We start from the raw sequence: 26,129 nt of genomic DNA on the forward strand, positions 1-26,129 counted from the left end.
CGTGTTCAGTCTACTGGCCTGGCATGTTTTCACGAAATTCACAAATAAATTGAAGTCCAGATGCCTTTACTGGGAATTTTCAAACGCGGAGCGCACGAACTCTTCTTAGAGAAATTCGGGGTACAACAGTGCCGGTTTCACTGTTTCGTCGTTTGGTCTGTCCCTGGTTGATCGCTTCCATTGTCTCCTTGTCTCATTGTCAAGTGGCTTGTTCAGCTATCAAAGACCAAGGTGATTTGTGCCATCTTTACAGTAATATGATGAATAGGATGCTTTAATGTCACTGAAGAGAACCGCGGAGCAAATTGCTGGCCAGCAGAATTTCTTGTGGGCTTCAACATTCACAATTTAAACAATTAGGTAAGGCTTTAGGAAATACATCGGAGAACTTATTGGTTAGAGAGGATCTGGCTGCTGGCCTAAGAGGCGGACTTTTTCAACGTAATTATGCGCCGGTGAATGGGAACATCGTATCTTAGTGTATGATTATATAAAACTACTAGAGAGGGTATCTAAGACGTTATCTGCGACGTTGGGTCGGATAGTTTAGGCACCAGATCCAGCCTACATTTACAATAAACAGCCACAACGACGTGGCATAAACTTACACTACACTCAATCAGGCTTGAAATAATAAGAAAGTTAAAACTTCTGCATCTGGTGAAATATCGAAAGGTTATAAATATCAGGTCCGAAGCGCCATTAATTTTGGTTACGTAATCACAGATCGCATCTCCACAAAGTTGTCAAAACTCATAGTAAATGGTTACATGAGAGTTTGGTAAGCCAGGTGATACATGGGAATAATTTCAGGGACGAGCAAATCCTTGTGCGGGGAGTAGGATCATTTTTTTTGCTAGGGAGAGTAGTACGGGAAGCTGCACACGAGAAGAAATTGGTTCACTTGTTATTGCAGTGAAGTCAGGGTAATTGGAGATACTTTCTGGATGCTTTGTTGAAATGATCATTAGAAATTGATGTCTAGGTGAGCTTTTCAAGTGCCCGTCATCTATTACAAACCGATCTTGTATGCATGACGTGATGCAGAAATGCTTCGCAATGACACGCGCAGTTCAACAAACCTGGATGGCTCCGTTAAATTGCAGCCGTGATTTACGAGAAGAAGTGTGCAGCAGTAGAAATTATGCGTTGGCCAGTGGTCTTCCTCGCACAACCTAGTACAAGCCTTGGGATTGCTTGCAGGATAAAGCGGCTTGACAACTTGGAACCTCTGTTGTACGGCCCCCTTTCACTCCAAGTGAACTGAGTAACACCCTCCGACTACTCAGCAGTACCGTCTTGGTGGTATGCAGAAAACCAAAATTGTAAAATTTTGGCTATCATCCCGAAATTTTACTGATGCTGATGATCATTTCACCCATTCATCATTGCACCATCAGGTCGCAACACACGGACCCGGCCTTACCCTTGAAACACCGAGGAGCCTGCGACCAAAGTGGGTCTTGTGTGTTCGTAGTGTTCCCAATGTGTCTTTGGAAAACTTTGCCCCGTCCCCGTAGCAGCGCCTTCCAATTTAAAAGCGTCGGCCATGTCGCCGCTGCTGCACGCACAAGACGCCGCCGCGCACATGCCAAAGTCTACATGCCAGGTCGCATGCAGAATGCACCGCGGCAGAAACGTCCATGTGCCAAAATCTGGCCCGCTCGCTAGCACGGGGTCGATGGGCCGAGCGGACGCGGATGCGGCCGGGAGACGGATATAAAATCGGTGGTTGAAGATTCTCAATTTCAGCTCCATTCAGACACAGGTCCGTTATACCAAATTGCAAGAAGAACAAATAGGGCGACTCCTTCTTCGGTTGCCTTCTCTGTGCCGATTGTGCAAGGAACTTGGCGTTCCGTAGTCTCTTCTCCGCCCCTCGAACCATCCTTCGACGCTTTTGCAAAAGGAATGCGCTCAGCATCAGCTCGAAATGCTGAGCACATCCGGCATGTAATGATACTGCTGTTTCCTATGTATTCACACTGAGCAAAAGAAGGCAAGTGTGCAGTTTGAGCTACAGCAAATTTTGGTGGAAAGTGAAAAACAGAACGAGGAGGAGTAAAAGGATGAATATCAAGAGTGTAGCTGTGCTTTAGATTGCCGCTAGCTTTTTGGTTGCCCCAGTTGGTTTGAGGAACCGGTGTTGGAGGAGTTGAAGTGAGGTTATTTACGTGCGATCACGGAAGGTAGTAGACCGAGCTTTAGTAGGTGTCTGATGGCCTGTGGGGCGCATTGTCCATATAACATTTTCCATGTGTGGCACGGGGAGTTGACTGTTTTGAGGAAGCTGATGCGGTATATTAAGAAGCTTGCTGGGACCTCAATCTTTCGGCATCATGTTGAGGCTGACTGTGCTATGCTATGATACGTGATATCGAACCGGCCCCAATCACTCTCCTGTACGCATCATATGGCGCCGTTACACTTTGTGTGCTTCGGTTCCGGTGTCGCCGTGTCACATAGACAAACAAGGAAACATTCCCCTCATCAATACGCCAATGGTGAGCCCCGCATCATCAAGTATAAACAGACGAACACCATCATTTAGACTAAACACTGGGTATCTCCACCCTGAACAAAAGCAAAACAGCACACCCATTTTCCCATCCCCTCCCCACCCCACCTCCCCACCCTCCCACCAACAACTACCACCGACTCGGCCCAAACGTCCCGCTCTCCGGCACATCCTTCCACGGCGTCCCCTTCCCATCGACCGTGGTCCCACTCACCGTATTCCCCCACCACTTGAACTCGGCGCCCGGAAAAACGACCGTAAAGAAAATCACAATCGCGCTGACCGCGACGCCGCTGTCCAGCGCCGCCGACAGCACGTAATTGTACTTCGCCCACCAATGCGGCCAACGTCTCTTCAGTACGCGGTTAAACACGAAGCTGACCGCGAAGGCCGTCGTGTAGTTGATGCCCGTCGCGGGCGGCAGGTTCCCCGTGCCGGCGAAGAAGAGCGGCCAGTGGATGGCGCCGAGCCACTTGCGGGCAGGGAATTTCTTTTTCAGGAGGTAGGTGAGGATGGGTAGGAGGGCGCCGATCCAGAAGTAGTGCAGGAGCCCGGAATAGATCTTGCCGATGCTGTAGAGGCGCGCGGGCCCGATGGCGCCCCAGATGATGGAGGAGGTGAAGTTGACGCGGCCTTGTGGGCAGGTGTAGCCGTTGGGTTGGTCTGATGAGCAGATGTCTTTGATGTTGCCGAGCATCCAGAGGAGGACGGCGTCTGTGGTGGAGAGGGGGCGTTAGTGGGGTTGGAGGGGAGAGGGGGGAGGAGGGGGAATAACGGACTTTGGGTGAGGGAGCCCATGATGCAGGCTGTCAGCTGTGCGACGAAGAGGGTGCGCTTGGGGATCTTCATGTAGAGGCCAAGCTTCATGTCGGAGCAGTAGTTCATGGCTTGGCTGAGGGCGGTGTAGGCGTAGAACTGGGGGTGAGGGAATGTCAGTTGGCTGGCAGGTGGAATTCGGTTGGTAGACATCGCACCTTGAAGATGAGCATGACGATGGGCTTCCCGGGAAGTAGGTACCCTGAAATGATCTCGCCGAGCACAGTCAACACGTTGGCGTTGAGGTTCGCGACGGCGTAGACGGTGCCAACGGGAATGATGTAAACAATGGCCATGCCGAAGGCAACGAGGATGCCCCACACGGGCATTTCGGTGTGGTAGACTTCCATGCATATGATGCTGATGGCGAGGACAATGATCTGTGATAATGTCAGTCTACCTTCAACCACATCTGGAACTGCGTCTGAGCTTACCGTAATGATTCCGAACCACCACCATGGCACATCTTTGTATCTCGTGAGTAGCCGTGCGTGAATGTCCTTCTTCCTGTCTCCCCTGACGGCATTCCACATATCGCGCCAGTAGTACAGAAAGATGTGGACGGGCAAGCAAGCCATGACGGCGAAGGAGAGACCGTAGCTCAGGGCGAAAGTGGCAGGCATGAAGATGGGCGAATAGGCCTCATACTGCTCTTTCAGGAAGTTGCCCCGGGCATCGACAATCTTTGTCACATTGTAAACCTGGCCAGTGTTGTCGTACGAGTCAGAGCCAGACAACGGCAGATAGCTCGTCCACCAGGTGTTCGTATAGTAAAGAATGGGTGCGACGAGAGCGAAATGGAAGAGCCAACCGCTGAACACATTCGCCTGAGCCCAAAAGGGGACAACCAAAGGCGAGCCATTGTAAGCGACCTGGCTCCAGTCAAACGTGGTCGGCAGGTATCCGAGGCCGGTGGACATGCCGAACAGGTTGTTCACGATCTTGTTGTCCGGGGCGGCCCAGCAGATGAAGGCGAAGGTGCTGAGGCCGGTGAAGATGAAGCCAGGGAACCAGTACCAGCACCAGCCGCCTACAAAGACGTAGAGGAAGAAGCGGTAGCGCGAGATGGACCAGCCGTCGGCGATGGGGTTGGCGCGGCTGTGCAGCGTCTCGAAGAGGGCGGCGTTTGCGAGGGTCGACGGCCAGATCATCTGCGGCGGCTCGACGATGAAGCGGTAGCAGAGGCCGGCCAAACCGAGGCCGAAGAGCTGCATGGAGAGGCCGAGCAGGAACTGGTAGCCGACGGCAGCATCGGTGTGGTAGAAGGCTTTCTGCGCTTGGATGATGTCGGTAGCCTGTGGCGAGCAGCCGTCAATTCGTGTTCCGGTCTGGAAAAGGTTGGAGACATACCCAGGAGGTGCCGAAGCTCAAATTGGACATGATGGTGATTACGGCATGCTCCTTGATGTTGAAGGAATGGTCCGGGTTGATGACGAGCGGGTAGCCAAAGACGCGGATTGTCTTGACAGGAAGAGCCTTAGCCACGGCACACCCCAGCGGGTAAGAGACCAGCTGGGCAACAAGTGACGTGATTGTCACGCTGGGATAACGCATCGAGAAGAATTGGTTGATGCCAGAGCCAACCTGGGAGATATAGTTAGCGGGTTGGTCGTATTAGGCAGGCGGGACAAGGGCATGACTCGCAATTGTGAAGAGGAGGCCCAGCACCCACATACGCAGGGTGTTGACGGGCAGATGGTAGTCGTCGGTGTTGGGGACGTTTGCGCGCACCTCGGCGCAGGGCGAATTGTCGGAATCGATGGTGTACTCTTTTTCGATGTTCTCGATGGCGCCGGTAGTGGCGAACTCGGCGTCGGTCAGGCCATTTTGGGCGGCGAGGACGGTCGTGGTGCCGACCTCGGGCTCCTTGGTGTCGGAGACATAGTCGTCAGACGGCGGACTGGTGTCGATATCTTTGGCCTTTGGCTCGTGGGAAGTCATGGTGCGGGCGGCGTGACGGGAACGGCTCCATTGGGGCGGAATTGACGTCTCTCTTATATACACGGGTCGATAGGGTTTTGGAAGCGTCGGATAGACAGTCCTATCTGTTTATCTCGGAGGCTAAATGGGATTGCGGGGGGTTGAAGTCGAGGGATGTTGAGTCGCGTGGGTGAGGGCGGGCGGGGGTTTGGTGCAGGTCCAGGCGAAGAAGGTCCAAGCGAAGCCGCCAAAAGTCGTGCCATCGCTGTTGCCACATAAGAAGCCCGCATCGCCGGTCGACTGTGCATTCAGCCGCAACGAATAATGGACTCCCCAATTCTTATCATCGGCAGGTAAATCCTTGACACAGAAATTCTCCGGTCGACCGCATGAGCGCTGACCTACTTTGGATAGCGGCACCTTCGGCGCCTCGACCGCCTACCACTTGGCCAAGAGAGGCTACTCCAACATCACCTGCATCGACAAGAACCCTTTCCCGTCCGTTGACAGCGCCGCCTATGACCTGAACAAGATCATCCGCACCGAGTATGACGAGCCGCTGTACTCGGACATGGGTGCGTCAAAGCACGGGCCTTTCCCCATCCAGCACTAACCCTTCCAACAGCCATCGAGGCCATCCAGGCATGGAGGCAGCCGTTGTTCGATGACATCTTCCACGAGACGGGTGAGTGCAGTCAGCCGCATCCATCCAAGCGTGCGCTAAGCTTTCCGCCAAGGCTGGCTTGTCACCACAAGCGGAGACCCCGAGGCCGCCAAACGCCTCCGCCAAGCCTATCAGAATCTCGTCGACAGAGGCCAGGCAGAGGGCGTCGAGTTCGTCGAGACTAAGAAGGACATCGTGAAGCATGTCCCGCAGCTTGCAGCCGCCAAGGGCATCGACGAGTGGAAGGGCTTCTGGAATCCGCAGGCAGGATGGGCCCATGCCAGAAAAGCACTGGAGAAAATTGGTGCTGAGGTGAGCCGTGCCACTTACCCCGCATCGGAGAATCGTATGCATTGACGCTCCCCAAAGGCCATGAAGATGGGTGTGAAATTCATCGGCGGCCCTGACGGACAAATGGTCGGCATTGAAGAGGAGAACGGAAAGGTTAAGGGCATCAAAGTCGCATCCGGCAAGATTCACACTGCGTCCAAGTACATCCTCTGTACCGGAGCCGCATCCCCCGCTGTGCTTCCTGAATTAGCACCGCATCTCTGGTCCAAGTGCTGGACCCTCGGCCACGTCGAGGTTACCGATGAAGAGCTCGCCCAGTTCAAGAACTGCCCGGTAGTCGACAACCGAGAACTTGGCTTCTTCTTCGAACCCGACCCAGAATCCCGGTGGATCAAGATCTGCAACGAATTCCAAGGATATCAGTATCGTGTGGGTGAGTACAAAGATGGTGATAAAACACTTCAGTATTCTGTGCCATACTACGCGAGCGAGCATCCCGGCGAGGGCATCCCGAAGGAAGCCATGGATGGTATCAATAAGTTGATAGATGCCGTGATTCCTCAATTTTCTGGCCGGAAGATTCATGGAGCTTCCATTTGCTGGTGCACCGTAAGTAACTCAGCCAATGATCTTAATGTCCCTTCTAATCGTCTTGTAGGACACGGCCGACCGCCACTTCCTTTTTGACTACCACCCGAAATACCCGGCCAAGGAATTCTTGCTTGCCACAGGAGACTCGGGTCATGCATTCAAGTTCCTTCCAATCATTGGAAGCTATATTGCCGATGCGGTAGAAGGGAAAGAGAGAGGCCTCAAGCCGGAATGGAGATGGCACAACAGACCATGGGGTCATGATGATTCTCGCCCTGGTGAGCGTGTCAAGGATCTGAGAGAAGTGGGTATGGGGAAGCCAGCCACAACCAAGCTTTGATCTGTCTAGCCATATATCCATGTAGCGTATTTAATCTTTCTTCATTTTTAAACCCAGAGAGTAGGCATATAAGAATTTTTGTCAATCGAAAGGCAGAGTGTAAAGAGCTGGTACCAACCATGCTGCACTTGAATCCCTGTCGCCGCCCACCTTTGCCATCAACCACTAAAAAAGCCGGGGAGAGTGTGGAGACGGGCAAAGGTGCCATCGGCGTTGACAGAATGAAATTCGTCAACGTATTCGAGCCGCCAACCGTGCCCTCCGGCGAAAGTCGCTGCACTTCGCCTATTTGGCCGACGGCTTGCCTACGCCAAAACGACTTCGTATCAATGCATGTGTGCTACGTCACTTCGTTTCCTCATTGTGAGATGACATGCGCTGCGCATAGATACTCTGGGAAAATGACGTCGCTGAAGAGAGCGTTCATGCGCCCACTGCATACGTTCCCGGCGAGGGCGTTTGAGATTTATAGTGAGTGGAATTACACAATCGAGGGTGCACCCAAGCATCTGGGTAATGATAGGTAGATATAAAAACTCTACCCATATCCCTCTTTTACTGGTGTTACTTCGAGGCCTTGCTCGAGGCGCTCACAAGGACCACGCAAGCCACCAAAACTGACAAAGATCTTCTTTACAACATCATGTCCGAGGTCAACTCTGGCAGGGATCTTGCATGCTTATCTCTATATCATGGCTATCCAATTCTTCTGAGAACACAAGATCTTGTCTGGAAATATAGCATCCGCGACCAATTTGGCGGAAAGAGGATTTGGGAGATGGAGTTTTTCTGCTTTCAGCGTTTTACAACTAAATCCAATGACGAGTTTCTATTCATCGAAAACTTTTATGGGCGCCGTCTACTAAAGAGCTCCGTACTGCTGATCACGTACATATATCCTTTTTTCCAATTGCTTATAACCTGTAATATTGTTCTCCTATAGGGAGACTTTGGCCTGACAGCGGCACCAAAAACAAAAAAGAAAAAACGTAGACAAGCTTGGTCAACTTGTTGAGCGTCGCCTCAATTACTCCAGTGTAACCGGGATTCCGTGCCGTTAACCGCTTCGAATCGAGCTGAGCTGGGCTGGAATCCACGGTGAGACCACATTGTAAGAATTGGTGATCTGGTTGGCTGCGCGTTTCTGGGGGGCGGAATCCTGCGGTGTACCTAGCCGAAGCTTGGCACTAGGCACCAGGCACCAGGCACCAGGCATCGTACAATTGGGGCTGTGAACAATATGGCGCATGAATAATCTATGATTATATGGGTATATCGGATTAAAAGGCCTTTTGGAATTCGAATGGGCGCTTTGCAGTACTTAGCAAGAGCATAGATAAATGCCAGATCAATGTGATTTTGCGTTTATGACGCCAGCGCAGCTCTTCAATTTGGTTGCACAAGCATGCAATAAGTCTTTCGATACTCTCGTATCTGGCTCGCTTACTCGTACAGATATGGACACAAAACATTGGCTCCTAACCAAGATAGGAAGTAGTATCGTGGCTTAGAGGTGGACTTCTAGCAGCCGCATTTTTTGAAGCTCCTTAAATTCGTCCAGGTTCCTCTTCTTCAGCCTTCCATTTCAACCGCAACCTCAGACTTGATCTTGTTAGCACAGACACTCTGGAGAATATGGCACCCAAATCGCTCCATCTCGCTCTCATTTCTACCTTCGCGGCCCTGGTCGTGGGTCAGAATGCAACTGGTAGTTCTCCAAACTCAACTTACTGCTTAAGCCGCATGACTGACCAGCGTAGTGTGTTCTTCCCAGGCCACCAAAACTATAAGCAGCCAGGGAGATGCCGATAGCATCGCTGCCTGTCCAACCTTTACCGGAAGCATTTCACTTGCAGACGGACCTCTGTATTCAGCAGTCGAGCTGAAAGGCGTGAAGGAGATAACAGGCACCTTGACCACGCACGACTGGAACAAAGTGACAGCCAGCTCCCTGGAGCGCATTGGCGGCTCTTTCGAGAACCATGACTCCTATACGAAAACGATGGATTTCCCGAAGCTGGCTTACGTGGGCGGCGGCATCTCCTTCACCGAATCCAACCAGATGCGGCCGGGCCTGCAGCAAATCCTGATGCCGAGTCTGACCACCGTTGACGGAGATTTCATCGTTTACGGCAACCGCTATTTGGGAGAGCTGCAGGCACCAAACCTCCAACGCGTTAACGGTCTCTTCAAAGTATCGGAAAACCTTTACTTGAATGGACTGACGCTGGATAAGCTGGAGACCGCTGCGCCTGGCGGCATTGTCATCTCGGGAAGCCTTTGGGGGTAAGTAAAATCCGGCTGCATATTCAAAGTGGCCTTCTATACTGACACAGAAATTTCTTTTTTCGACAGTGGTGTCTCCCTCGCATCCATTCAAGACGTCCATCCGAGATTCAGCATCGCCACCATCAGTCCGGGGAACTGCACCGAGTGGGAGGCCCTGCGTGAACCTGGTGGCCCCCTCACCACTACCGAAGAGTACAACTGCCAGCCAAACTGCAAGTATTTCAACTACGATGGCACCTGCTCGGAGTTCAAGTAACTGCATGTTTTTGCTGAGTCTACCACACTCAAGAGAACAGAGTATTGAGTTGACTCGGCTGGAAAGCTACATGAGGTTTTATCTTAGCTTGGTCCATTCCGGGGTATACGAGAAAGCATCCAGTATTTTTACGAGATATATGTGAATAATAAGCCAGACCGATGTTATCCCCGCACTTCTCTACCACCATAATGTGCATCCTCATATCTCCACAAACCCCAGCTTCTCCACCGCTGACTTACAGCCTGGTCTCCCGATACGCCGGCAGCAAAATCCCCTCCAGTGCCGCCTTTATCTGCAACGCCAGCGTTTTCGAGTGCCACCGATGCTGCTGCGTATACCCGCCCATAATCCAATAATTCTCCACGCGCAAGTGGCGCTTCCACATGCCGCGAATTTCGCCCTCCGCATCCACTCCCCACGTCGCATCCAGCCTCGCCGCAATCTCACGCGGACCCAGCAGCACATCCTTCTCCCCGCCCTCCCCCTCCCCTTCCTCCCCGCCCTCCCCCTCCCCTTCCTCCCCACCCCCCAGCACCTCCGCCGCCGTCCCCCTCGCATCCCCATCCGCAAACCCTGTACACCACACCACCGCATCCGCCCGCACCTCACTCCCATCCCCAAACCGCAGCTCCCCCTCCGTCCAGCCCACCGGCTCCGTCCCCCCAGCCTTCACCCGCGCCTTCTCCCCCCTCCGCCAACAACTCCGTCCCACCCACATCCACATAATGCCCGCCGGCGCGCTCGATCAGGTTGTGCATCAGCACCGCGCTGCCATCCCTACTATCAACCACCGGGAACCCTGCCGCAGCGAGCGCGGCGTAGCGGTCCGGCTTCTTTGCCGCGAAGGAGGCGAAGAGGTCGCGGGCGAGCTGGGCGTCGATGACGGAGGGGAGCGTCAGGAAGAGCTGGTCCGCAGCGGCGGCGACGCCACCGGCGAGGGCGTCGTAGGCGTCGAGGCTGCGCGGGTGGCAGACGTAGGAGAGGGGGAGGATGTAGGTGGGGGTGCGGACGGCGAGGGTGGTGCGGGGGGAGGCGGTGTGGTGGCAGCAGTCACGTTCGACCGTCTTTCATCACTCGTGTTTTCACTCACGCATTTTCGCCTCCGATGATGAAGACGTCTGTCTCGAAATGCTCCAGGCCATTCAATTGTTTGCCAGGAGACTGCAGTAATGTCTCATCCTCTGGTTGAATGTCGAGGCTCTCGAGTCTGGTGCTCAAAATCCATATCTTCCATTCAACTTCTTCATCAGCACTTCCAAGCCCATTTTTGGCCGATGAAAGCAACATCTCCCCCTTGCACGTGGCAACTGGTGATTCAGTCCTGAAAGTAACATCACAATCAATGAATTGCTGTTTGCATAAACTGTTAGTTTGATCACTTTTGCCATTGAGGCGAAGATTCAGGAGGAATCCTCACAAGAGTTGGCGCAGCTGGTATGAATCGGGCAGCTCCATCAAGCCTGATGCCCTTGGTAAGACCTCTCAGCTTTTTTGTTTCTAAAAGATTTGCGGATATTGATGCGGGCTTGGAAAATGTGCGTAGGTGGTATGTCAGCGCCAATGCATCCTTCCAAAATGCCTGACTGGCATAAAACAAGCTCTTCAGCGCCCCAGGATCGTCGGCAGCTAGAGCATTGTTGAATTTGTAAAGCACACTGAGCGCCTGCTTGGTTGGATCATCGCCAGCCAAAGAACCCGAGTCTACAGTTCCTGGAGCAATAACGGGCAGAGGATTCTGGTCCATCATTTTCCGCAGGTCAGCCCGCGGAGGGTATTCATCGTGGACTGAGACCGTGGTGGTATCTGTCATTGATCAGTTGATAAGGAACGATGAGTGGCTGCGGTCTCGTGAGCTCACTGGCCGTCATTTTTGGTATGGATGATGTGTCGCGAAGTCGGCACTGGAAAGAATTTTGAGTATCCCCACGTTTCTCAGACATGGACGCCAAAATAAGGCATCTACAAGGTATACGTATGGAGCAATAATCCCGAAGTCGGCAATGGCGTGAGATGTGCGGCACAAGAGTCTACGTCTCCACCACTTCCAGGGTCACGGTTTGTTCCTAGTCTTTCTAGGGTATAGTGAAGTGGTGTATAGGGCTGCGATTGGGTAGGATTATCTGTTTACGGAATCAGCCCGGCTTTTGCTGCCTAGTTTTGCCAACATTGCAAGGATAAAGTATCGGATGCGGGTCAATGCGAGTCGCCTAAAATCGATCGGCGAAATATAGTGAGACATCTTAGATCTGAATTGAATCCCTCAGCTGTCGTAAGCTTTTCCTTTTCAACGTGGAGGCCATTACCTGTAGTATGGTGAGCTATAACTGCTTGAGGCCTAATTTGTGCCATGGGCGCTCAAGGTTGCGAAGAAGCTTTAATTCGTGTATTCATGTTGATCTTTTAAATAAAACTCCCAGCGATAGTAAAGGGTGCGCGAAGGCTCTTGCTTTTGTGGTTTGCAAGTACTTCTGTGGGGAGATGGGCCCCACTTCCGGGCAACCGGCCGGGCTTGTCCGCTCGTCCGCTTACTTATAGAGGGGTACTGTAGCCGAATACTAGCGCGAAAGGTTTTAGAATCTGGGGTAACTATGCCTCAGCATTTAACATATGTGGGTAGTTGAAGCTATAGTCCGGACGAGAATGTTTTATTGTTAATTTCACATTCGCATCCTGTCGATAGCTTCAACTACCCATGACATGAGCGAAAAGAAAATTCGCGCTAATTTTTGGCCGCAATACCTTTCTGCACAATACTCGTGCAGAACATGTGCGATCTATTCAGCTTTCCTTTTCAATCTTTTCCTATGATCACTTTAAAAAAAAAGCGATGGATGGATGATCTAAAGTGAATGGACTGGAAAGACTCGGGTTGCGTCAATGAAAAAAAAAAAGAAATGAAAAACAGTCATTGCAGGATGATACGCGAAACACGTAAGAAGACGTGATCAAGACCGGCTACTAGATTAATAAATGTCTTTGAAGTGTTGGCTTTGCCTACTTGAGATGTGTTGTTGCAATAGGTATTGTTCAGAGCCGGATTAGCTTGGGTGAGTTGGTCATGGACGCTGGTACGTGGAGACTCTGCGGGACGATTTCTCATGGACGTTGGAAGCTAAAGAATTGAAGCAATCTTTGACCGTCTTCACAGTTCAGATTTTACCACTGCTAGTGACCAAACTACAGGATAGCTTTCCAAAAAGTAATGTCTTGAGGAATGTTGCTTTTTCGCAGGAATGTGGGGAGATGATGACTGAGGCTGAATGCGGGGGAATTGAGGCGCAAATGGCAAAGAATGTCTGGGCTGACCCTCACGATAGGAATGACGGCCGGTCTTGGTGGGAGCCGAGAGTCTTTGGTTATGTATATACGTACATTATCCGCGACGGTCTGCCTTGGCACAGAAAGCCAAGAGTATGCGGCAATTTTCCTCGTTTTATGGGGCATTGGTGAAGAAAAATTCGGCAGTCGACGTCTGATCAAGCTTGAAGGCAGAGTCCCTGCGACGGCTAATTTGCCGCATGTGGAATGTCGTCGCGTAGCGTGGGGACAGAGCGCCCCAGTAGCACATAGATCTGTGGGAGGAACGGTAAATTCGCCGGTCAAGCATCCTTCCCGAGGTTCGCGTGTAAGCATGTGCGGAGACCGCCGTGCGGGATATAGTACAACACATGACGCGGAGGTCGAGATGCGCGATTTATCATCCAATCTGGATCTGCGGATAGCATGCCGCGTCTTATCGCGACAACAGGAATTTCGTTCACATCCCGAGTGGCTGAGGCGACTGAAAGAGGCAAAGCAGTCGTTGCCTGCGTCGCGTTTTAAAGAGCGCAGCAGCTGCTGTTCCTGCATCGTGAGGCCTTTTCCGATATTCGCGCAACATCACCGTCAAAGGTTAGCCTGAGCGCTTTTCTGCAGATACTTTGCACCACTCCGCATTAAACCTGGTATGGAAAGAGAAAACACCTCCTCGAAGCAATCATCGCTTTCCCAGAGTACCAACCACGCGGCTCTCCGGCCTCGTGGTCCTCCTGACCGCAACGCGCCCCTGGACGAGAAGGACGTCGATCAGTACTACGACGAGGAAGCTAGCATTGATATCCAGCCCCAGGAGCGAGATCTAAAGCACAAGCAGGTAAGCATGTCTTGGTGCCATGGCGAACCCACTAGCTGACAGCGACAAGGTGTTCTCTGGGTGGACTCTTTTATTGTAAGCTCCCTGATCTCCAGATCCACTTGTCGTGCTAACAGTAGCAAGGCTGGCGTACCAATCTACCGGTGTCATCTACGGTGATATTGGGACAAGCCCGCTCTACGTTTACTCCAGCACCTTCAGTTCGCAGCCATCGCATGACGACCTTCTTGGCGCACTTTCCTTGATCATCTGGGCCATCACTCTCATCGTCACGGTCAAATATGTGCTCATCGTTCTTTCCGCAAATGACGAGGGTGAAGGCGGTACATTTGCCATCTACAGCTTGCTTGCGCGCTACGTACGTATTACCGCATCTTCATTTTCTATCCCATACTGAACAGATCTACAGTGTCACATCACGAAGCAAGACCCAAAGAAGAAATCCTCATACCAGCTGAAACGATGGCACACACACGAGCTCCGGACGAGCAACCTGAAAATCAGAAATTTCCTGGAGAATAGCCGTGCCATGCATGGCCTCCTCAAGGCGCTTTCCGTCTTCGGCGTCAGCCTTATTCTAGCAGACAGTATTCTGACACCGGCGCAATCGGTGCTGGGAGCTGTACAAGGTAACCCACGTACACATCGGACGATGGCATGGAACTGGAAGAAACTGATTATTCTACAGGCCTGAAGGTGGTCCGAGAGGACATCGGAACTGACACGATCGTTGGAGTCTCGTGCGCCATTCTCGTCTTGCTTTTCATGCTGCAGCCGCTGGGAATCTCGAGGCTCGCTAGCGGATTTGCGCCGGTGGTGATTGTCTGGCTTCTCCTGAACTTCTGTTTCGGTGTGTACAACCTCGCCAAGTATGATGCGTCAGTGTTGAAGGCGTTCTCTCCGTACTTCGCTGGTCAATTCTTCGTGCGCAATAAGACGGATGGATGGCTTGCTCTGGGAGGCATCTTGTTGGCTTTCACGGGTGTTGAGGCGCTTTTCGCGGACTTGGGTGCCTTCTCGCAAAGGTAGATGCTCATCTCCATATGGTCCTGGTCGTGTGCTGATAAGGAACAGAGCCATTCAACTGTCATGGTTGTGCCTTGCATACCCATGCCTCCTTGTTGCATACATCGGTCAGGCCGCATACATTTCAGAGAACGAGGGAGCCTATGCCAACCCCTTCTTCGAGTCTGTACCGCCGGGCATGTTCTACCCTTCACTGGTCATATCTATTCTGGCAGCCATCGTAGCCTCTCAGGCTCTCATCACTTCTGCATTCCAACTTTTGGCGCAAGTGATGAACACCAGCTACTTCCCTCAGATCAAGATGGTCTACACCAGCGACAAGTTCCACGGTCAGGTTTACATTCCCTTTGCCAACTGGCTCATCATGATCGGCACGGTAATTGTTACCGCTGTCTACAACAACGTATGTCACATCAGAAAGCAAAGCAATGATAGCACTCGCTAACCATTTCCTGAATTAGACCACCAAACTCGGCCATGCCTACGGATTCTGCGTCGTCCTGGTCACATTTATCACAACTTGCCTTGTCGCTCTGGTGGCACTGATCGTCTGGCGCACGCACTGGTGGATAGTGGTCCCAGTGTGGCTGATCTTCCTTACCTTGGACGGCCTCTTCCTCTCGTCGGCGGCAACCAAATTTGTCGATGGCGCTTGGTTCACCTTCGTCCTCGCTCTCATCCTCGCCAGCTTCTTCATCCTCTGGCGTTACGGCAAGGAGCAGCAATGGAAGTGCGAAGCCAAGCATCACCTGCGGCCGCAGGATCTCCTCATCAAGGACGGAACCGGCAAAACGAAACTAGCTGAGAAGCTCGGTGGCGGCGACATCTTCACCGTCAAAGGTAACGGCCATCTTCCTCTCCAGACCCCATCCATCCCATCTCGATACTGACGTTTTCCCCACCAGGCCTCGGCATCTTCTTCGACAAAGCAGGCGGCGCCAAGATGCCGGCTGTGTACGAAGAGTTCATCCGCAAGTTCCAGGCGCAGCAAGACGTCCACGTCTTCCTGCACCTGCGCGCGCTGCAGATCCCACATGTCGCCGATGAGGACCGCTTTGAGATCGCGGCGACGCGCCAGCCCAGCTGCTACCGCGTCGTTCTGCGCCACGGCTACAACGACCATCCCGTCAACGCCGACCTGGGCGCCGTCGTCTACGCGAAACTGCGCGAGGCGATTCAGTCGTCTGCGTTCTCTCCCGGGGTGCCGCCGCCTGTTGCTACTGCGACCACTCCGGTTCCGGAAAACAACACGAATCCGGACGCGAATGCGGATGCGGATGCCGCTGCGGCTCCTCCTGTCGCGGAGACGGCGGAAGTTTCTGCAGGTGACTACGACCCCATTGATATCGCGGGACATTCTACAGGTCTTTCCTACTCGCCGGTAGAGAGCCGCGATGGCAACTGGCTTCGTCCGACGGTATCGGAGCGGCTCGCGGCGCTGGAGTCGGCTTATGCGACGCAAGTTGTGTACATCGTCGGCAAGGAACAGCTGCGGCTGTTGGAGAACAAGAACGGTCTCTTCAAGCGCGTTGTGCTGAGCATATTCCTGTGGTTCAGGGATAACACGAGGGCGAAGGTGGCCAAGATGAATATCCCGGTTGACAAATTGGTCGAGGTGGGGTTTGTGAGAGAGATTTGAGTTGTGATTGTCCTGCACATTGCGGGGTACGAAGGATAACCTTAAGTCTGGCAGGGAACTATTGGTGTGGCGTGGTCAGCTTAGTGAGACAATCTGACGCGGGGAAAAGACGCAGCGTTGCTTTACGTTCACCTTCTTGAACAGAATTACGCAGAAGATAGGCTCAAATTTGAATACAGAGTGATTAAACGCTTATAATTGGTCCATTTGACGCCAATTTGTTGTTTACGCGATTGTGTACTTTAAGATTGGCAGAGGTGATATTGTGCAGTATTTGAATTTAGGTCGTTCGCAAATCGTCGGCTGATGAGAGATGATTTCTTGGTATTTGTTTCAGCATAGACCGAATAGGCAACTCGGTCAAGTAAGATTCTCACTTCCTGATAAGCTGACTACAGAACATTTCCATGCACCTCTTCGCTCTGGGTCAACCGCGAACAACGAGACTCGGGATGATCCGGCCGCATGACCGCATACCACACTTTTATTTTCTGCACTACTAGGACAGTTGTCAGAAGTCTAATTGTGATGTGGCATAAATAGTGAATGGGCCTCCTGATCCAGCTCTGTGCAGCCATCCAACCATTTACTTCTTTACCCCAGGTCTCCACGGAAAAAAAAAAAATGACGGTTTCTTCACAAACCCAGCCTTTGACTCTGGCCGGCAAAGTCGCCATCGTCACAGGCGGCTCTCGAGGCATTGGCGCAGGCATCGCCATCGAGCTTGCCAAACGCGGAGCGAATGTAATTAGAGCAACTGCCAAATCAACCACCCCCCACCAGGCCACTAACACCACCGAACAGGTCGCCATCACCTACGTCTCCCCCAGCAGCGAAAAGCTCGCCGACGACGTCATCTCGACCATCTCGGAGTTCTCCTCCAACGGCCCCTCCTCCACCCGCCCGCGCGCCATCAAAATCCAGGCCGACACCTGCGACCTCAGCTCGCCCGCCAAAATCGTCGCCGCCACCACCGCCGCCTTCGGCCCCACCATCGACATCCTCGTCAACAACGCCGGCGCCGAAATCGTCGGCACCCTCCGCGACACCACCCCCGAAGTCTTCGCCCACGCCTTCGACACCAACGTGCGCGGCCTCGTCTTCACCACGCAGGCCGTGCTCCCGCACCTGCCCGCCGGCGGCGGCGGCCGCATCATCAGCATCGGCTCGGTGCTCGGCCGCGTCGGCATAGCTGCTGGTAGTATCTACTGCGCGACCAAGGCAGCGATGGAGGGGCTGACGCGCGGGTGGGCGCACGAGTTGGGGCCCGAGGGGCATACGGTGAATGTGGTGGCGCCCGGATATACGATGACGGATATGATTGATCGGATTGTCGTGGATGGGATTCCGCGCGAGGCGGTGGAGGCGCAGAAGGGGTTGACGCCGATGGAGCATCGGTTTGCGACGGCGGAGGATATTGCGCTGGTCGTGGCGATGCTGGCGGAGCCGTCGGGTAGGTGGGTTACGGGCCAGACGATTCAGGCTAGTGGGGGGCTGTTTATGGGGTGAGGTGGATGGTTGGCGGGGCCGTCTACCGTCCATTTCTTATTTTTCCCTTTTCTCTTACTACGAATGAGTCTGTTGGGGGACAGGGCTTAGAACCTTTTCAAAGCGTATTTGCGCTATACCTCCCGTTTATGTCTTGTCTCATTGGCCCTTTCTTTCAAATATATATTTTTTTTCTGATCTGATGGTTCGAAGTGTGTCTATTTGACAGCAGGGGCTGGCTCCAGTAGTGAATTTGGCGAAATATCGACGTTGAATGGTCAAATTTGGGGGACATTACGTGGAAAGCTGCAAGTAACAATTCATGATCTTCATTTTATCTATCGAACCTGAATTAAAACTCAAGGACGATCCAGATGAAGCACTAAAACAGAAACTTGTCACTGGCATAAGAAACATGGCCTAAAAAAAAGGAGAAACAAAAAAAGAGCTGATCTCTTGGCTTTGGGTAAAGCAAATGAGTGTATTTGAAGGTAAAAAGAGACAAAATTCAGAAGTCGTTAAGGCCGTCAAAAGTCAGTGAACAGAAAGGAAGATAAGTGCCCAGATTTGGAGCAGCTTGCACTCGTTGACCTAAACTTGCGACCTCGGTGGTCCCTAGGTGGGGTTTCCTTGCATGTAACCAACCGGCCCGGGTGAGACGCTACCAGGAGGCGCCTGTCCAGTGCTTTGGCCTCCCGAGGGTTCATACATGGAGTGGATGCTGTCCCTTAGCCAAGGTGGGTTCGCTGGATGCTCTTGTTGTCGAGCTGCGGTCGTCATCGGCGATGGCTGCCGAGGGGCGTAGGTCTGATCATACCCTTGCTGGGACCCATCAAAAGATGGATAAGCCATACCACCTGTTACATTGCTCCTGCACTGATCCGGAGCTGGGTTGTGCGGTGGAACTCCGGTGCGGCTTCGCTCAGGATAGTTGGACTGCTGCACAGTGGGGTTTTGATAGGAGGAGTAAGGTTGTTCCTGCTGCCGCTGGGGCTGCACCATTTGCGAAGACATCCTTTGGTGGTAATGTGAAGGGGGTGCCTGGGGGAATCCTTGATGTTGCTGCTGCTGCTGTTGTTGTTGCTGGTGAGGAATCTGTGATGCGAATGCGAAGGCCGCCCTATCCATTGCCCTGCTACCTCCCAAAGTGTTCTCGTTCTCTGCGAGCCATATAGCGCGTAGCCGGGCTTCTTTGGCACGTCGCGCGGTATTAGTACCATAGAGGTCGTTCATGTACTTGGTGAATTCGAGATAGGCATTTCGTACGACCTCAAAGTGTTCCACGTTCAGTTCGACCTCAATATCGGGCTTGGGGGTGGCGGCGTGGCTATTTCCCTGAGCTTCATACTCTGCCAGTGCTAACGCTGTCTGGCAAGCGTTGCGGATCTGTCGGCCATTCCAGCGTGCTTCCGGATGATCGGAGAAGTGTTTCGTCGCGAAGGAGCCAATGTCAAATGTGTTGATTTTGATCTTCCGTCCATTTTGTTTGAAGCGCTCCTGAATCATGTCCATATTGAGCTTGAAGATTGACTCTGTCTTGGCTTGGCTCAGTTCTGGATAATAGAGGCTGATGTGGATGCGCGAGGTGAAAGCCTCATCAAAGTCTCCGACGCGGTTGGTTGTCAGGAAGAGAACACCGGCATAGTACTCCATTACTCGCAAGAACACTGAGACGGTTAGTTCCTGTGTAGCTTAAATACTGCATCACTATGCTCTGAACTCACCTGCCACAAGCCCATTTCTCTGAAAGTCTTCTTTACTTCTTTCCGCGAGGAACACATCAGCCTCGTCGAGGAGAAGAATGCAGTCCCATCGGTTTGCCAGGCTAAAATTGGTTTCAAGCGCCCTCTCAACTTCTGATGCGGTTGTTCCAAGGTCACCTGAAAGCGGTAAGGAAAAAGCGATTAGCTAGCGCCGTTTCATTTCATTTTTTGTGTGTGCGCGTGTTTCATTTTGTTTTTTGCTCTGAAGTGGAGGCCGGCACGTGTCTATTGGAAATAAATTTAGAATGCTACTTACCACAAGTAATTTGGAACAGAGGTTTTTTGAATATCTCGGCAACTCCCTCTAGTTGAAAAGGTGTCATCAGTATTTCCACATATTGATAAGGCGTGGACAATATCATGAAGCATAACATACCAGCTGTTGACGTCTTCCCTACACCAGGAGCACCATGGAGAAGCAGAATAAGCCCTTTTCCTGCGATAGGGATCAGCATAACTTGAATGACCGGTACAAAGTGCTTCTACCTTTCCCCCTGACGATGTCGAATTCCTCTCTCCGGCCAGCCTTGGACTGCTTATCTCGAAAATGCTGGGCTACTAGCGACTCAATCATGCGCTTATGTCCTTTTTCGAGGACGAGGCGACCAAATGCGGTGGTCGACTTATTTGCTTCCGTTTTCTCATGCAGTCCTTGTGGCGTAGTCGTTGTAGACAAAAGATCTGGGGGATGAGCTTCACTCAAGTGGGAGAGGTCTAATTTGGCTGTAACAAAGATTATCAGTACACCATGAGAGCACAGTCCAACACAGTAGAGGACTTAGAATTAAACATACCCCATTTTCGACTGCGAAGAACAAATCCGAAGACTCGATATGACATGATGACCAGCTCATCATCAGATACGGAGAACTCCTTCTCGTAGCCGGTTCGCAGTTCTCTCAGGGGTCGTGGAATGATGGCAATCGACGGCTGTTCGTCTGATGCACTACCCTTGGGTAAAAGGCTCTCCACGTACTCGTCCCTCTGCTTTTGGTCCACATAAGAATCATCGTGGACAGATTGGCGGTTGCAACACTCTGCATTGCAAGGGTATTCTTCTTCCTCCTCCGTGTCTTCCTCGGAGGTCGGAATGCCAACTAGCGGTTTCAGCTCGGGCTTCCATGATATACCAGTATCTCCTCCCGTTGAAAATGCTGTTTCAAAATCAATCACGACCTGGCTCTCAACCTCATCCCGCACCTCCAACGTTGGTCCGGCATAGTACATGTGCTTCACCGCAGCCACCTCAAGAAACTTGGCGCCACGATTTATTAGTCTCTGACGGTGTCGATCCGCTGTAGGGAATGTCGCGAGCTCCTTCCACTCAATCTCACTGAAGTTTGACTCTTTCGCGGGATGGAATCGAAGAGGATAGACCTCTAAGGAAACAATCTCCGTCTCACCGTCGAATTTTTTGAAATCAAACACTCTTTGCACGGGTCCCAAATCTCTCCCATTGAAGTCTATGTAGACGCAGGTGATGCTGAATGGCGAGTCTTTCCGTTTCTTTGCTGAATGGTTCAGCCATGTTTGCCAGGCGGGTGTGACACGATGTTTGGCACTGGTCGTATGAACAACACGGTAGGCCTGTTTACCGTCGGTCCCGATGACTTCAATTCCTGGTCGGAAAAGTAGCCACAGGTCGGAGAAAACGATCTTGCGGCAGGAAGGATCGTCTAGGTACGTCCGACGAGTCGAGATATCGGAGTCCACAAACCTCAGGAGGCACTTCAAGTGTTCCAGTGCCATTGGTGACTTTGTATCATCTTCTTCATCCTTCTTATCCTTCCCATCTTCGTCATCTTCCGTGCTTTTCTCTTCCTCGTCCTGATCTTCTTCATCTTGGCCAGATTTGATTTCATGCCGACTGTGATCACTTTGTTGGGGAAGCGATGTTACAAATTTTAGAGAGTCAGAATTGGCCGCGGAAGGCTTCTCAGAGGTAGCGTCTGTACCCGACAAGTCTTGGCTCGCGTCTGTTACAGCTTGATGTAGGAAGGGGCCTTCTTCCTTTTGGGAGGGTGTAATGGAGTTATCCACCACATCTGCACTGTCCTCTCTCGTGCTTGGTAGTGCTTGGAACTTTTTCTCCAGAGCTGAGCACCAGTCTCGCACGGCTCGTTCACAATATACCAGAGCCTTGAAAGGCCTGATAAAAACTACTTGTTCGTAGCTGAGCCATTCACGTTCAGAGCCCAGAATGGTACGGAGGATTTGTACAAGTATGGGAGAACGGATCCGAAGCCGTTCAGGTAACGGCCTCTGCTCAGACGATGCTGTGATGGGCGCTTTACGGTCAAGTGGTTTGTCTTTAGCACGGGGCCGACGGCCAGAATAACCATACCAAGACCGATAGGGCCCAAGATCGTCGAGGATGGGCTCGCCTTCGAGGACTTCAATGACGAAACCGCCGTCACTCGTTGACCGTTTGAAGTTGAACCACTCAAACCGATTGAGCTCTATGGCTGGAGGCTTAGGCTCTTGCTCCCTTGGTTGCTCATCTTTCTTGGGCTTCTCATCTTGTGGAATATGCTTTTCCTGGCTCTTTTCCATCTTGCGACGCTCCATCTCTTCAACTAAATAGAGGCGGTCCATCTCCCATTCAAAGTTCTTGCGAAGCCTCTCGCGGCGGCTGCCGTAGTCAATAGTGTGGTCGAAGTCATCGAAATGAGGAGGCTCAGTGTCATACTGCCCGTCCGCGCATACGTGGGTAGAGTCAAAGGGGTCGGGGCGGTTGTAATCTCGTGAGCTGTTGATGGGCCAGTGATAGCGCCATGGCCCATCTATAACTCGTGAATAACCGTCGGGCTTGATGTGGTATCCATTGCTCTGTAGCCAACGCATGTGCCATTCCTGGGGCCCACCGGCCCGCTCCCATTCTTTTCGATGCCGGTAAAGACATGCTTCCATCCGTTTGTATTGTTCCATTTCCGTCATCAATTGTGGATTGGAGGATTCCTGCGTAGGGACATCGGGGGTAGCCTTGGCATGATGCTCCAGCTCAAGTATCTTAGCTTTCAAGGCCTGGATCTCGTCACCAATATCGAGATAGTCATGCCCCAGAGGCTTATGATTATCTCTCATCGCGGTGTCGGGTTGTTCGGCCTTGTCCGTCGCATCACCCTTCTCGATAGCTGGGATGGGAGCTGATTGCGTAGCACGCGCGACCTCTGGATGGTGGTCGGGGGCATGAGATTCCGGGATCTCTGGATCAGCTTCATTCGAGTCCATTGGGAGTAGCCTAGGCTCAAGCTGGAAGGCTGAAGTTCGGTAAAAGCAAAAGTTGTTTCGAATCAATTTGATTTGGTAGAGCAAAGTGTTGAGCTCAGGCTAGGGTGAGCTGGTTTGAAAGGGTGGTATCGACAAATTCTTTGGACACACAAGGCTGATCGAGTATGGTGACGACTACGGACCACGGTGCGTAATTATCCACCCTTAGCAGTCTGAACGCAGAGTAAAGGCTGAGAAAGGATCTTATCAGTCTCTTCTTGGGGCTGACAGAATAAGCCACCTCTATGCAAGCCATCAATAGTGTGTGTTCGCATTCGGACAGAAATGCAGCTGCGTACTATATTTCAGCCTTAAAATCGAGCATGACAGCCCAATCAAACTCATAAATGCACGCGAACTACAATCGGAACCTTCCTTTGTGTTTTTTTCTTTTTTTTTTAAACAAAAACGTATTGCTCGACGGTATCTGCTAACAAGAATATTTCACGTCATGATGCAAGTATGGATGCGCTCTCTTGAATTCGGTAGATTCCTGGCTTATCGTTACTATAAAACAGGTAAAACTGCTTGTTTGTGGGCTATAATCCTAGGAAGTGCAGCGGATTACGAGCTGCACTGCATGAAAAACACCTGCAAGCCGCCGTTTACAAATGAGCAGTTTTCTCAGACCTTGCTAGCGCTTACCCCGAGCTGCATGTCAGCTCCACAAATGCCGATCTTTCCTCTGCAAGATAGTCATGAGTGTCAGTTACAAATGCCTCGATTATTTGCAATTTGCATGGGAAAGGTGTTTCGTCAAGCCTGGCGCAACAAGTTTTTCTAATAAAGGGCCCTTATCCGGCATATGTTGCGCCACGAAAATCAAACGGAACTATCTAATTCTTAAGCCTGGCAAACGAAGTCCTGTTCGCCCCACCCTTGTCATCGGATACTGACCATGGCAGATCCGACTTTTGTTCCAGACCTGAGCCGTCAACCTGCCTCTGTCGATTTTATCGACAACCGCCTTGCGAAACACCACTGCGCATTTGTCAATCCTCTTGTGCATTACGATCCCATGTCGGGACAGTACAAGCACAACAGTTTGGCTTCTGTGCCAGCCTCAAATCCTGCCGTTCTCACAACACCAGGCATGTCAGCACTCGCGCTCCAGAATAACGGTGACCTCTCTGCGAGGCCAATCTGGACAACTACCAGTGCCATGCGCATCTGGAATGACATATTTCCGCAAGCCATGGATAGGTTCAGGTCGACTCCTGGACTGAAAGGTAGAAGCAAACCTGGCTATAACATTCGAGACAAAGACGATTGGGACTCCATCTATGACATGCTTCTAGCGGCACGCACAGAGTACCAGAACAAGGGAGGGATGGTGGGCTTGTTGCGAAAAGTGCGACGGAGTGCTGCCGACAACGTTGGCCCAGCCGTGGAGATTGCCCATGCTGCCTCGAAGATTGCTCCCAATGATCCATATGCGACACCTGTGTTGGGCGCCGTCGAGGTTGTTTTGGATGTAAGATTGTTCGAACCCGATGCATGTTAGCAAAAGCACCAGGTAGCTTATACTAAAGCATATTAGGCCGTAAAGAACGCTGCAAGGGTACGCAACCAAGTTCTCGAAGGGTTTGATGGCCTTGTTCCTATCTTTTCAGATGTTGAGCTATTTTTGGGAACTTTTGAGCAAGACCATAACATCTGGAACGCATCTATGGATGTGACACTTACAACACTCGAAGCAGTGGAGCGCGCCATTGCATTCTTTCTTAGTAGTGATTGTAAGTCTCGGCTGTTCCGTTTCGACGCACTCAAAGTTAATTTTTAACGTCAACACGTACAGTCCGAAAGGGAGCAAGTGCATTTTTCCGTGGGGGAGATTACCAGTCGGAGCTACTCCAAAGCCTGACAAACATCGAGAAGAAAAGCGAGAGCTTGATGAAAGAGGCTCTTAAATCGCATATTCGCGAATCTCATATGTGTGCGCAATCCCCCGGCTTTCCTATTTGAAGTGTTCATTCTGACAGTACTTCAAACAAAAAGACTCAATGGAATCGCAAAGGCTTCAGAAACAGCTACTTGGAGAACAGAGACAATTTCAACAGGATTTGGCGGGTGGATTATTCAACCATTTAAATCACCTTCTGACGGATCACGAACGGTCAAGAGAGCGTAAGCTGTTCACTATCTGGCTTTTCCTCCGCGGCCATCCCGTGTTTCTGACTTTGAAAAAGGCTTACAAGCAGAGTTGAACGCTGCACACAAGACAATAATGCATCTTGAAGTTCAAAATCGAAGGCTGGAACAAAGCCGATTGACTCCGCCGCCACCATCGATCACGGAGTGGTCCATCAGTCAGGAGGCTTTGCGGCGCATCCTCGATATCCCTGAACTCGAACTCATTGACAACGCATTCGTAGTCAACAAGAAGGCACAACTGCCTCCGCGGCAGATGGCTCAGGCTGAGCAAGTTGTGAATACATCTCTCTTCCGCGAGTGGATGGTATCGCCACTATCGACTCGAGTGCTCGTGCAGTGGGACCTGCCAACACCTCCACGCAGCGTTGCCGGCGTCTCTCCTCTATCCGCTTTCTGTGCTACCATGGCAAGGGCGCTGCAGGCCAGAGGCCCACGTTTCCTGCCCCTCCTGTGGTTTTGCGGGCGGCACGTCGACGCCACCGACACAGACGACAGCACCTACATCGGTGCCCGCTTTATGCTACCTAGCCTGATTGACCAGCTCCTCCGGCAATACGAATTCGATCTGCGCCCACTGCACCATGACGTCGACCTTTCCGCACTGCAAGCCGGCAGCTCTGAAGGGTTGACGAAGCTGCTGGACTGGCTGGTGCGGCGCCTATCCCGGAGCACCACGGCGGTGTTCATCATCGACGGTGTGGTGCTCTTTGAGCGCGACGAGTTCCAGGCTGAAGCGCTGCCGGCGTTGTCGAGCCTGCTACGGCTAACGTCTGATCCCAGCGTTCCGGCTGCTGTCAAGGTGCTGTTCGCGAGCACGCCGGGTACGGACGTGGTGAGAGCCGCGTTTGAGCAGGATGGCCTCATCCTTGATGTGGGCACTTTGCCACGGATTGCGGACGCGCCGAGTGAGGAGCGCATGAATAGGGAGATGGGAGAGAGCGAGTATGCTCCTATGTAGTGATACCCGGG

The 26,129-nt window shown here is 52.0% G+C and overlaps 8 protein-coding genes across 8 annotated transcripts; 5 read left to right on the forward strand and 3 right to left on the reverse strand.

Moving 5' to 3' along the window:
- Positions 1-2,648: 2,648 nt before the first annotated feature.
- LTHEOB_8692 (Glutathione transporter 1) lies at positions 2,649-5,275 on the reverse strand (the record flags this gene model as incomplete). Its single annotated transcript, XM_035518197.1, has 6 exons — positions 2,649-3,232; positions 3,298-3,433; positions 3,493-3,714; positions 3,769-4,629; positions 4,685-4,918; positions 4,964-5,275. 6 exons carry the CDS (start codon positions 5,273-5,275, stop codon positions 2,649-2,651), a joined length of 2,349 nt encoding a protein of 782 aa, XP_035369997.1.
- A 303-nt stretch (positions 5,276-5,578) lies between these two features.
- LTHEOB_8693 (FAD dependent oxidoreductase) lies at positions 5,579-7,140 on the forward strand (the record flags this gene model as incomplete). Its single annotated transcript, XM_035518198.1, has 6 exons — positions 5,579-5,607; positions 5,669-5,829; positions 5,880-5,939; positions 5,992-6,230; positions 6,288-6,818; positions 6,868-7,140. The coding sequence occupies 6 exons, from the start codon at positions 5,579-5,581 to the stop codon at positions 7,138-7,140; spliced, it is 1,293 nt and encodes a 430-aa protein (XP_035369998.1).
- A 1,635-nt stretch (positions 7,141-8,775) lies between these two features.
- LTHEOB_8694 (Cell wall protein ecm33 precursor) lies at positions 8,776-9,685 on the forward strand (the record flags this gene model as incomplete). The annotated part of the gene is made up of 3 exons (XM_035518199.1): positions 8,776-8,848; positions 8,901-9,426; positions 9,496-9,685. The coding sequence occupies 3 exons, from the start codon at positions 8,776-8,778 to the stop codon at positions 9,683-9,685; spliced, it is 789 nt and encodes a 262-aa protein (XP_035369999.1).
- A 238-nt stretch (positions 9,686-9,923) lies between these two features.
- Positions 9,924-11,556, reverse strand: LTHEOB_8695 (Monooxygenase; the record flags this gene model as incomplete). The annotated part of the gene is made up of 5 exons (XM_035518200.1): positions 9,924-10,261; positions 10,401-10,645; positions 10,779-10,995; positions 11,273-11,491; positions 11,547-11,556. The coding sequence occupies 5 exons, from the start codon at positions 11,554-11,556 to the stop codon at positions 9,924-9,926; spliced, it is 1,029 nt and encodes a 342-aa protein (XP_035370000.1).
- Positions 11,557-13,634: 2,078 nt separating this feature from the next.
- LTHEOB_8696 (Potassium transporter) lies at positions 13,635-16,485 on the forward strand (the record flags this gene model as incomplete). Its single annotated transcript, XM_035518201.1, has 8 exons — positions 13,635-13,820; positions 13,870-13,895; positions 13,944-14,178; positions 14,230-14,449; positions 14,509-14,845; positions 14,895-15,249; positions 15,308-15,686; positions 15,752-16,485. The coding sequence occupies 8 exons, from the start codon at positions 13,635-13,637 to the stop codon at positions 16,483-16,485; spliced, it is 2,472 nt and encodes an 823-aa protein (XP_035370001.1).
- Positions 16,486-17,109: 624 nt separating this feature from the next.
- On the forward strand, positions 17,110-17,994 carry LTHEOB_8697 (3-ketoacyl-acyl carrier protein reductase; the record flags this gene model as incomplete). The annotated part of the gene is made up of 2 exons (XM_035518202.1): positions 17,110-17,229; positions 17,290-17,994. The coding sequence occupies 2 exons, from the start codon at positions 17,110-17,112 to the stop codon at positions 17,992-17,994; spliced, it is 825 nt and encodes a 274-aa protein (XP_035370002.1).
- Positions 17,995-18,588: 594 nt separating this feature from the next.
- On the reverse strand, positions 18,589-22,967 carry LTHEOB_8698 (AAA family ATPase; the record flags this gene model as incomplete). Its single annotated transcript, XM_035518203.1, has 8 exons — positions 18,589-19,133; positions 19,191-19,640; positions 19,698-19,853; positions 19,993-20,040; positions 20,113-20,172; positions 20,223-20,459; positions 20,531-21,603; positions 22,081-22,967. 8 exons carry the CDS (start codon positions 22,965-22,967, stop codon positions 18,589-18,591), a joined length of 3,456 nt encoding a protein of 1,151 aa, XP_035370003.1.
- Positions 22,968-25,233: 2,266 nt separating this feature from the next.
- LTHEOB_8699 (Heterokaryon incompatibility protein) lies at positions 25,234-26,118 on the forward strand (the record flags this gene model as incomplete). The annotated part of the gene is made up of 1 exon (XM_035518204.1): positions 25,234-26,118. The coding sequence occupies one exon, from the start codon at positions 25,234-25,236 to the stop codon at positions 26,116-26,118; it is 885 nt and encodes a 294-aa protein (XP_035370004.1).
- Positions 26,119-26,129: the final 11 nt, after the last annotated feature.

This window comes from Lasiodiplodia theobromae, assembly GCF_012971845.1.
Source record: "Lasiodiplodia theobromae strain AM2As chromosome Unknown scaffold_28, whole genome shotgun sequence".
NCBI classification, from domain to species: Eukaryota; Fungi; Ascomycota; class Dothideomycetes; order Botryosphaeriales; family Botryosphaeriaceae; genus Lasiodiplodia; species Lasiodiplodia theobromae.